The sequence below is a fragment of the Rhinolophus sinicus genome, chromosome 17 (assembly GCF_057876585.1).
Source record: "Rhinolophus sinicus isolate RSI-liver-muscle chromosome 17, RSI-T2T, whole genome shotgun sequence".
Lineage (NCBI taxonomy): Eukaryota > Metazoa > Chordata > Mammalia > Chiroptera > Rhinolophidae > Rhinolophus > Rhinolophus sinicus.
Genome location: NC_142517.1, coordinates 169,712,028 through 169,724,130, shown reverse-complemented (window position 1 = coordinate 169,724,130; position 12,103 = coordinate 169,712,028). Strand labels below are relative to the sequence as shown.

Here is a 12,103-nt window from a genome sequence, read left to right as displayed (position 1 = left end):
CTAATCTGCTTTGATTCGTTTTATAGCCTCACACTGTCAGTTGCTGATCACTATTAGCAGTTGCTGTGTTAAGTATTTGGTTTTTAAAAAAGCCTTAATCATCTAGAAATATTGTTCTAAAAGCTTGTGCTTTCATATAGCAATCATAAAAGAAGATAGTTTGTAGTAAAATAAAATGTTTTTATTCTCAGTGAATAGTACATTCTAATTTTGTTTTTACAGCAACAGCTTGCACAACTACAGAAAGAAAAATCAGAGATTTTGAAAAATCTGGCATTGTATTACTTCACATTTGTAGATGTTATGGAATTTAAGGTATGTATTTTAATATGTAAAATTTAAGATTTCAGAGGTAGATTTGCTATTATACAAATTGCTTTCTCACTTGTAGATAATAAAATTAGAATTATTTTAGAATGAAAGTTTAAAATAACATTTTATTTGTGTGTGTTTTCTGAATTCAGTATTATTTGTATAGGTAAACCATTAAAGAAAACTTTTATTTTCAGGACCATGTTTGTGAATTGCTGAATACTATTGATGTTTGCCAAGTCTTCTTTGATATTGTAAGTATTATTTTCAGAAAAATTTCCAATTCTCCTCTCTGTTTATAGTAGAATGCTTTTCTTTAGAGAAAATTTATATGATTAGTGTATAAAATTTTAGCATTGTTAATTTGGTTTGTTTTGGAGTTATTTTTTTAAGGTAAAATATATTCTCAATTTTTACTTTGTTTATTTGATTGTTAATATAAATTTTGTACACATTGGGAAATAGTGTTAATTTTAGTATTCTATTGTAGTAGACCCAGTTAAGAAAAGTTAAGTGGATAATATCTTTCTCTGTGAAAGGCATACTTGATAGAATCTTTCTAAGACCATTTGTACATATAGGAAGTCAAAGTGAAAAATGTCTCCATTGACTTAGTGGTGAAGCTTTTTATTTACTTATTTAACATTTCTTTTTCTTGCTTAGTGTGATTGGCTCCAGTGATTCTTGTTATTCTGGGTTTGGATGTTCTTTTAAACTATTAATGAGTTTGTATAGGGCAGTCACAAACTCTTTTTCACCAGACAATTGTGTGACAAACACAAAACCGCGTTTGTAACTCCCAAACTTTAGACATGTTTTTAGTGAAAGGAATTAGAGTTTTGGAAATGAGGATAAAATAAATAACTATAGAAAATTATTAGCTTTCAGTAGCTGCCATGAAGGGGTGTGTGTGTGTGTGTGTGTGTGTGTGTGTGTGTGTGTGTGTGTGTTTAAAAGTTTGTGAAATAGGAAGGAATTAAGCTTGATTTTTTTTTTTCTAGACTGTAAACTTTGATTTAACAAAGAACTACTTAGATTTGATCATAACCTATACAACTCTAATGATACTGCTGTCTCGAATTGAAGAGAGGAAGGCAATCATTGGATTGTACAACTACGCTCATGAGATGACCCATGGAGCAAGGTAGACCTGTGTTATAAAAATCTTTCTGAAATGCTTAATTTGATGGCTTACAACTCAGTGAAATTTGGTATGTCTTTTTAAGTGACCGAGAATACCCACGCCTTGGTCAGATGATTGTGGATTATGAAAACCCTTTAAAGAAGATGATGGAAGAATTTGTACCCCATAGCAAGGTAAGAGCTGGTTTTCAGATGTGCTATAAAAGTCATGTGAGCTAGCTTAAGTGTGGATAGTTAGAGTGATAAACTTCTTTTAGGAAAAAAATTACAGGATATGAATAATAGGTATTTATGGTTTTATCTAATTGTGAACCAGAGAACTAATTAGGTATTTCTAAATAATGTATAGCGACTCAGGAATAAGTTGATTCATGATCATTTTTGGATTCAGTATAGGGTGTAGAGGTAGTGAAATTGGGTATCTGACAATGTCTCCTATTGTACCAGACTGCCTGGGTGCTAATCCCAACTCTCCAGTTATTAACGGTGTAAGTTATTTAACCGTTACTGGGAAAGTTATTTAACCAACTTCACTATACCAGGAGTGATCAAAAAGTACGGTGAATGTTTAAATAAAAAAATTTTTTACAGTAAAAGACACATTGCCATTAATACCCCTCAGGATACTCCCCTTTGCTTCGAACACACTTAACCCCATTGTTCTTGCCACTTTTTGAAGCAGTTCTGGAAGCCCTCTTTTGTGAATGTCTTTAGCTGCGCTGTCGTGGCTGCCTCGATGTCCTGAATCGATTCAAAACATTTACCTTTCATGGTAATTTTGACTTTGGGGAAGAGCCAGAAGTTGCATGGTGCCAGATCCAGTGAATGAGGTGGATGAGGATATGCGGTAATGTTTTTATTTGACAGAAATTGCCATACCAGAAGCGATGTGTGACACAGAGCCTTTACCGTTGTGATAAAAAAATATGGTGAATGCTGCTGCTGAGTGCCGTCCAACAGAAAGTCAGGGACCTTCAATATGGGAAATGGTGCATCGAACCTCAGTAACAGTGTATGAGACAAGTTTACCTTGTTTGGTGCAGTCGTTTGGGTGTGAGCTACAATTGAGAGAAAGGTGTGTTTTAAAGTGTGCTGTAAATCATCCTTCATCATGACAACACTCCATGTCGCACATTACTTCTGGTATATGGCAATTTCTGTCAAATAAAACATTACAGTGTGTCCTCATCCACCTTATTCACTGGATCTGGCACTGCAACTTCTGGCTCTTCCCCAAAGTCAGAATGATTCTGGACATTGAGGCAGCCACGACAATGCAACTTAAGGCACTCACAAAAGAAGACTCCCAGAACTGCTTCAGAAGGTGGCAAGAATGATGGGATAAGTGTGTTTGAAGCAAGGGGGAATATTTCAAGGGGGACTAATGGCAATGTGTCTTACTGTAATTTTTTAAAAATTTAAACACTCACCATATTGTTTGATCACACCTCATACATCAGTTATCTATAAAAATGGAATAATGATAGTACCTACCTCATATGATTATTATGAGGGTTAAATGAGTTACTTCATTAAAGTATTTAGGTACATAGTATTTGATACATTTTAGTTATATTATTATAATACAGCCTCTTAATGAGAAAGAAAATTACAGAAGTTTTGTGGAAATAATTTGGAATGTCTTTTATGATACATTAAAAAAGTAGTTCTTAATGAAATAATTTTGGTTCTAAGGAGTCTTGCCATTATGGCTTCTCTGCAGTAAGGCTAATTCAAAGAACCATAGTTCTTAAGCACATCGAGGAAATTTATAGGTATCTTATATATCCTTATTATTTATAGATAAGGAAATTGAGGGCTAGAGAAGTGACATGACATACCATTTGGTAGCCATAGTGGCAAAACCAGAACTGAAGCCCAGGATATTAGTATCTTGGTCCATTGTTCTCTTTGAATGATGACAATTTTTAATAATATGGTAATTTATATGAATCTATGCTGTTTTTGACATACAATTAACACCAAGAATTTTCCTTCAATCTTCTTACTCCCGTTAAAATTCTGAAGATGCTTTTCCAGTTTATTTTCTTTGCATAGCTGTATTATACCCATAAATTTATATAGGCTTAATGTCTTGAAATTAATCGAATCGTTAGTTTAAAAGAGGCTAGTGGATGACATCAGTTTTGAAGTAAATATCATCACTGTAGATGGAAGTGTCAGTATTTCTTAAACTACTGAGTATATATCATAGTCACGTATCTGATTTTGGTTGTGCTTTTTCTTCACCTAAAACTGTCTCCCATATTCCTCTCCGAATTTGTTTTTGACTTTTTGCCAATTATATATGGCCTTGTTTTTGTTTAGCCACTTCAGATTTGGTTCTTTTCCCCCTTAGGTGTTGGAAATTTCCTTTAAGACTGTTGGATCTCTTTTTTTTTTTTTTTTTCAGTTCTCCATCATCGTTAACATATACTAGACAATCAATAATTACTTGAGGAGAATTGACAATTTGTATTAGACCAATTATTTCCTAATCTTGATTTTTCTAATGCTTCATGATATCTCAGCATTATCATGTATTTGCTAGGATTTGTTAAAACTAAAGTAATTGCAATTTGGTTAATTTTAAAAACATATTGAACCATTTGGTAGAGTGTAATAAAAATACAGATTTCTAAGTTTCCTCCCAGAGGTGCTGGTTCACTACATTTCATGTAGAGCCCTATGTTTCGTATTCTGAACAAACTCCCCCAGCAGTTTTTTTGTGGCCAGATTTAAAATTCGGTGTAGAATTTTTTGGAAGCAGAACTGAATAGCAAAGGACGGTTAAAAGCAAGGAAGAAGCAGATGAGATGAAACATTAAATGTCTCAATGATAAATCTATAATTAACAGACCAAATGGCAAATGGAAGTTAAGTAATTTATTAAGATAGAGTACAGTGGCTTATTTTTTATAAGGCATTCTTGGAGTAATATGAAACATTGAGCTCATTAACACTTAGTCACATAATCCTAATGATTTTTTCTTTCAGTGAGAACTGTCAGAGTAGAAAATGCTGCATAAAAGAATGACATTAGGCTCTCTACCCCTTTTGAAATAAAGATCCTGGAATTGCCAAACATTTTAACCTTTAAGAAAATACAAATGTCATGTAATGCCATATTTTCATGTCAATAAATATATTCCCATATAGTTTTAATGGTGACATAATATTCTATTACGTGTATATGTCCTAATTTATTTAACCCATCCCCATTGTTAAACATTTAGTGTGGTACCCACATATACTATGAAAACAGTATAGTAATAAGTATTTTTTATCGGTAAATATTTTCCCTTAACTGATTATCTCTACAACAGTCTCAGAGAAGTGGGTCAGTAGGCTGTGCATTTTAGGACTTTTCTTAAAGACTTTCTAACTTATTTTTTAGAAAAGTATATCAATTTGTACTCCCGTATTCACTATGTAAGTGGGTATTTATCCACACTCTAGGCAAATAGGATATTTTCATTTTTGCTAGTGTTAAGCCATTTTAAATTGCATTTTCTGAATTACTAAAGAAACTCAACAACAACAACAAAAACGAAAATAACATGATTTCCTGAGCTAAGTTCTTGCCCAGGAATGCAGAATCTATGTAGCTTTCATGAAATTTAAAAAAAAATCTAGAGGAGGATTCCTGGGACCCACCTCAGACATTATATGGAGGATAGTTGTAATTAGTCTCTGTTTCATGGTGGTACAGTTAAAAATGCATAGCAGTTGTAACTGGAATTTAAATGGAAGAGGAGAGGCTGAACCTTAAGGGAGCCAGCAACCAGCAGCAGGTGGCAGAAGGCCTTGGTGTGTCCTGGCTTTTTGCGGAGCTACCCCAGGTCTGGTACTGGCAGCCGTCCTCAGTTCCCAGTGTGGCCTCTCCCACACCTCTCCAGGTCCAACACAGGCAGCGACCAATCGTGGATCACTTTGTAGGTCCTACCAGGTAGTTCCCAACTGGTCACAGGCAGTGGCTGACTTTGGGCATGCACTGGAACCCCTCCCAAGAAGCCCCAGAACCAATATACTTTGAGGTTGGCTTCAGACCACAGCAGAGCACCACCCAATTAGCCCCACAAGTGACACACACAAAGGGCGGTCTCAACAGGCACCAGAACCCACTGGGGCGAATCCTGCTCTCTTGGGTAAGCCTCTCAGCACAGCAGCCCATAAACTGTGGACATGGCCAAATCCACAACCAATCAGCCTGGGGGTCAGCCACACCCACTGACATGCCAATAGCAATCAAGGCTCAAATGTAACAGGAGGGCACACAAAACGGACACTCCTGGAGCACCCAGAGCAGGTGACCAGGGAGACTGTGCCAGGCCCCCACAGGGCACATACTACATAAGGTCACCTGGCAAAGAGATCTACCTAATGCATAGAAACAAACAAAGAGGCAGCCAAAATGAGGAAATTTGTCCCAAATGAAGAAACAGGATAAAACTCCAGAAAAATAACTAAACGAAATGGAGGCAAGCAGCCTACCAGAGACAGAGTTCAAAACAGTGGTTATAAGGATGCTCAAGGAACTTAGTGAGAACTTCAACAAAGAGATAGCAAGCATTAAAAAAGACTTAGAAACCATAACAAAGAACCAGTCAGAAGTGAAGAATACAATAACTGAAATGTTAAATTCACTAGAAGGAATCACCAGCAGACTAGATGAAGGAGAGAATTTAATCAACAATTTGGAAGACAAGGTAGCAGAAACCACCCAAAAACCCCCAATTGGAACAGCAAAAGGAACAAAGAATTTAAAAAAAAAAAATTATGAAGATAGTAATAGAAGAGGCCTTTGGGACAACACTAAGCATAACAACATTCGCATCGTAGGGGTACCAGAAGGAAAAGAGAAAGCAAAGGATTGAAAACCTATTTGAAAGAATAATGACTGAAAACTTTCCCAACCTGACAAAGGAAATAGACATACAAGCCCAGGAAGTGCAGTCCCAAACAAGAAGAACCCAAACAAGCCAACAGGAAGACATTATAATTAAAATGGCAAAGGTTATAGACAGAGAGAATTCTAAAAGCAACAAGAGAAAGGCAACTGCGTAGTAACATTAGGGTGGTCCATAAGATTGTCAGATGATTTCTCAATAGAAACTTTGCAACCCAGGAGGGATTGGCAGGAAATATTCAAAGTGATGAAAAGCAAAGATCTACAACCAGGATAACTCTACTAAGCAGGGCTATCAATTAAAATTGGAGGACAGATAAAGAGCTCCCCAGACAACAAAGAGCTAAAGGAGTTCATCACCACCAAACCAGTATTACAAGGAATGTTAGACGGCCTTCTTTAAGATGAAAAAAAAAAAAAAATCAAAAATATAAATAATACAATGGCAATAACTACATATCTATCAACAATTACTTTCAGTGTGAATGGATTAAATACTTTGATCAAAAGCATAGGGTAGCTGAATAGGTAAGAAAACAAAACCCATACATACACTGCGTATAAGTGACTCACTTCAGATTGAAAGACATACACAGACTGAAAGTAAAGGGGTGGAAAAAGATATTTCATGAAAATGGAAATAGAAAAAAACCAATAAAGCTGGGGTAGCAATACTTATACCAGACAAAATAGACTTTAAAACAAAGGTTATAACGAGACAAAGAAGGACCTAGTAATCCTACTTCTGGGTATTTATCTGAAGAAACCCAAAACACTACTTTGAAGGGACATGTACATCTGTATGTTCACTGTAGCATTATTTACAATGGCCAAAATGTGGAGGCAGCCTGGGTTTCCATCGGTGGAAGAATGGATAAAGAAGAGGTGGTGCAAAAGTACAATGGAATATTGCTCGGCCATGGAAGGGAATGGGCTCTTGCCATCTGCAGTAGCATAGATGGACCTGGAGGGTACTGTGCTGAGTGAAGTATGTCAGACAGAGAAAGACAGATGCAATGTGATTTCACTTGTGTGGAATCTAAAGAACAAAATAAACGAAACAAGCACTCATAGCTACAAAGAACATCTTGATGGTTGCCAGATGGGAGGGATATTGAGGGGGTTGGGTGAAAAACTGGAAGGGATTAAGAAGTACAAATTGGTAGTTAGAAAATAGTCATTGGGATGTAAAGTACAGCATAGAAAATATAGTCAATATGGTAATAGCTATGTATAGTGCCAGGTGGGTCCTAGACTAGTCAGGGGGATCACTTCTTAAATCATACAAATGTCTAACCACTATGCTGTACATCTGAAATTAATAGAAAATGATATAAAATGTTAACTGTAATTGAAAAATTAAAAAGAGCGGGGGGGAGGTGAAGGAGACTAAGAGGTTCAGATTTCCAGGTATAAGATGAATAAGCCGTAGTGATACAAGGTACAGCATGGGGAATAACAGAAAAAAAAAGTAGGGATGGTAAAAAGAGTTTTTATTCCTCAACTTTTTTCCTATTTTAATTAGTCTCTTTCAGATGCACTAATTTCTCTTCAGATGGTATATCCTCGAAGGAATCTTTCAGCTGACCAATGGAGAAACGCCCAATTATTGAGTCTCATCAGTGCACCCAGTACAATGCTTAATCCTGCACAGTCTGACACCGTATGATTCTTTTTCCCTATTTGAATGAAAATAGTAAATTTTTTTTTTTTAAAGTATAAGTTAAGCAGTGCTGTTGCAGTACTTCTTCTAATTAGTAGTAGCCTATCAGTGTAGTTTATTGTAAAATGCTCAGTAGAAGAAAAGAAAAATCACCCCAAATATTACCAACTAGAGAGAATCATTATTATATGCTGTTATATTTTCAGTCTTTTCTCTGTGTTTATGAACACAGATGTTATGCATATGGAGAATACACACACACATAATTACTGATTTGGGTGAGACAGCGAGTGTCCATGTATAGAAATCTTTTTTAACTTGACTAAAATTTTATCCGTTGGAATACTGCAAACTCTGAAATAGATAGGAAATTTGGAAGTTGTTATTTATCAGATTGACATGATTTAGCAACAGTATTTTTTAAAGAGAGGTTTTAAAGTGTGTAAATATGAAAGCAACACGGCTCTCATTGTCCTTTATGGACTACAAGTTTATGGGTTATAAAACCTTTATCCAACTTTCTAAATTTGTTGTGATGGATTTAAGCAATGAATTGAGTAGTAAGAATTCTCAAGAGTCAGAGGAGAGTAACTCTGCGGGTTTTTTAAAAGAATTTCTTTTAACCACAAATTTATATTTTCTTTTTTTAAGATGCCTTGTGAATATCTCTCTTTGGATGCAATGGAAAAATGGATTATCTGTAAGTAAAATTGGTTAGTTTTGTCATTAACCCTCATTTTAAGTTTTAGAGAAAAATAGCAGGTAACATGTATTAGTTCTGTGTCAAGCACAGCCTTCTGTGTGCTTCACCTCATTCATTATTTTTTCTAATTAGTATTAGCCTATCAGTGAAGTTTATTGTAAAATGCTCAGTAGAAGAAAAGAAAACTCACCTTAAATCTTACCAACTGTCCTCATACTTAACCTGTCAGGGTAGATGGTCTGTTTTCAGATGAGGAATCTAAAGCTTAGTCCACACATCTAGTAAGTAACAAAGACAAAGTAAGAACGCAGGCTAACTCCAAGGCTCATGGTCTACAGTATATTACCTCTCAACATGGCTGTCAAAACTAAATTTTTGTTTTGTTTTTAATGATTTTTTAAAATACTGCATTTATTTAGTTAAGGTTTTAGGTATTAATTTACTTCAATACATATAATAAATGACTCATATTTGGCAGTTTGTTAGATGCAGGGGGGATAAAATTACTATTGGTTTCTGTCCTTAAGAAGTTCACAAACGGTGTGGGGAATAGACACAGAGACAGATATAATACAAAATGATTCCTTCTACCACCCCCAAGTCTACTGACAGAGGGGAATAATTTTGAACAATTTGTTTTTCAGTACTTACAGTTCTTATTTCTTGATTGATTATCCTTTAGATTGTCTATGTTGACTTTTTGTTAGGGTTTCTCAAAGTATAGTGAAAGACCATTTTTGATTTTTCATGTTTTTTGCATACTTGTATAAAATACAATGGGAATGAATTACTAGAATTATCAGAAATAAGTTAATAAGCAAAAACACAAAAGCCCACGTTTTTAATTATTAGATTTAATTTGATCTAACAATTAGATTATTATTAGGTTTCTATTCATAAATCACTGTCAGATTTTTACAAAAGTTTCTAAATATTTTCAATTTCTCTTCTTAATCTTACGCACTGCCACTTTGAGAGGCACTGTTAATGGTATTTGCAAGGTAGAATTTAGCACATGCTCCCTTAGCCATTTTTATTATAATGTTTACTTTGATCAGGTTTGTGATATTAATATTTTCTTCTATAATGATAGTTAAGATTTTCATGCTTTGTCTTTTAGTTGATTCAGAAACACAGCCTTTGAAATACTGACTTTTCTTAAATGTGTAATAATCCTTGGTTGTTTTATGTTTATGGATGTATGTCTGAAGCACTGAGTGATTAGTAGTTAGGTGGCATGGGTGACCTCTAGAGTTAAAGAGCACTATTTACCCCCAGTCTTTGCCTTAAATGGAAATGCTTATTTATGGCTTCATACAATGAGCAGAGACGTGGGTCAGAAGTCAGGCTGCCCTAATATAGGGTATGTGATCATGGAAAAGGCAAACAAATTTGGGATAGCCATAGTTGCTATGGTAAGGAGGTTTACTGTAAGTTTTGCTGCTTTCATGTATTTGAAGCTTGAGTAGAGTTAATATAAGGGTAAAAGTTACCTCAAACTCTGTACCTCTTTTTGACCCCAATTCCCACACTAGGACTTCTCTATAGAAGATGGTCTACTGTCTTAGAGCTTTGCTCTAGATTAGTTCAAAGTGTGGTGCCTGGACCATAGGAACTTCTTAGATATATGGAATCTTGAGCTGCACCTTAGACTACCGAATCAGGAACTCGGGTTACAGCCCAGCCTTCTGATTTAATAAACCTTCCTGGTGATTTTGATGCAAGCTAAAGTTCAAGGATCACTGGTCTAGATTACAGCTTGGGGCCAAAAGTTATTGAGGGTCTGGAATGTTGAGGACCCAGATATTTAGAATGCAATTATAAGACAACTATCCTGATGTTCTTTTCAGGGTTTATTCTTGCGCTACTGGTTGGAAGAGGACTCACTGAGAAAGAGCTCTTTTTGTCTCTGGAGTTTTAGATTACTAATTCCTGTCGCTCTTTAAATTGATAGTCAAGTTTTATCTATTTTCTATCTTGAAAGATTTTCTCTTAACTTTCTTATCTAGTATTGGTTTTCTATTTTGTTCTCCAACATTTTTATGGCTTAAAATTTTTTTTAAAAATGTTGTTGTCCTCTCATTGGTAGCTTGGTGGAGAAAGGAAGTTAATTTGTCATTAATTAATAAACCTTTCTCCTAATCTTGGGGAGTCTATTTTAAATTACTTTGTCTTTTTCGATTCTATCACAAACAAATGAAGATGCTTTTTATAATGTAACCTGTATCTTAAAATAAAATACATGGTAACGCGTAATGTAACTGATAATATTTTCAGAGAAATCTTTTATCAACAGCAGTTTTGTGAGCCTAAGTATACAACAAGGCATATATGAGACAATAAGTGAAACCTTATTTTACTAGTGATTAGACTAAGAAATCAGTACATAATGGCAACAATCTTTTATAAGATCCTCAAAATTTCTCTTGAGGATTCTTTAAATTTTCATACCTGTGTTCTGTTTCTTTGGTTGAGTACCAGATTAAATAATTGGCTTATGTTTAGGGGCCGTGTTGTATGAAAACTATTTTTATGTATTTTAGGAAGTTAAATATACCTACGTATGTATGACTCCACAACATATGCCTACTTAAAGAGTTAGCTTGCTTCCTTTTTTAAAGGAAGGTTGAGCTAAGAATAAAAAGATAAATGGCAAGTTATATGTTAATGATTCAGGAGTTTAGAGATGGCAGTGACTATTGAGAATCACAGGGAAATCTCACTGGAAATAGGATTGGTTTGTAACTGGCCCAGCATTACTTTGTATACTTGTATAGTAAGCATTGAGTAAGATTTGACTGAATGAAAGTGAGGTTTCATGGCCTCATATTGAGAACTAGAGAAGACATCAACAAACACATATAGGATTATACACTTGTGTAGGATTTCCAAAGTAAATAACAAAAGGTAAAAGAGATATTTGAATTCATAAAATGGATAGCAGCATAATATATTGAAAAATATTGGACTTCAAGGGTAAATACTTGAGGCTAAGTCTAGCTCTAATACTTTATAATATTATAACTTTAGGCAAGTCATTGACCCTTCAGTTTCTTCAGCTATAAAAGAAGTATACCACCCTCTTCAATCTATTCCACAGGAGCATGTGAGATAATATGTGAAAAGACTTACTTAGTAAACTCTACATTGCTATGAAATTTCAAGGTGCTCTTTTATTTCTTGTCATTTAGATTAGCTTTATTTTTCACTTGCAACGACTATAATAATTATTATGCATCAATTAGTAACTTCTGATCTCTGGCTTAAAATATTTTGTAGATGTTTCTGAAAAATATCTTTTACTCATCTATTAAAATGACTTGCTTCACAATCCAGAAATGAGTTTTTCTCCTTTGTGTCAGTGTAGATTCAA

The 12,103-nt window shown here is 34.8% G+C and overlaps 1 protein-coding gene across 4 annotated transcripts in view; it reads left to right on the top strand.

The window, feature by feature from the left end:
- Positions 1 to 12,103, top strand: part of NCKAP1 (NCK associated protein 1) — a 100,384-nt gene that overhangs the window by 31,984 nt on the left and 56,297 nt on the right. For 2 of the 4 annotated variants that reach the window (XM_074338987.2, XM_074338978.2), the window contains 6 exons: positions 223 to 315; positions 510 to 566; positions 1,314 to 1,456; positions 1,539 to 1,629; positions 7,890 to 8,027; positions 8,679 to 8,727. In XM_074338987.2, the coding sequence (XP_074195088.1) occupies positions 223 to 315; positions 510 to 566; positions 1,314 to 1,456; positions 1,539 to 1,629; positions 7,890 to 8,027; positions 8,679 to 8,727 (571 nt within the window). The remainder of the gene's footprint in view (positions 1 to 222; positions 316 to 509; positions 567 to 1,313; positions 1,457 to 1,538; positions 1,630 to 7,889; positions 8,028 to 8,678; positions 8,728 to 12,103) is intronic. The other 2 variants (XM_074338988.2, XM_074338981.2) reach the window with 1 other exon arrangement.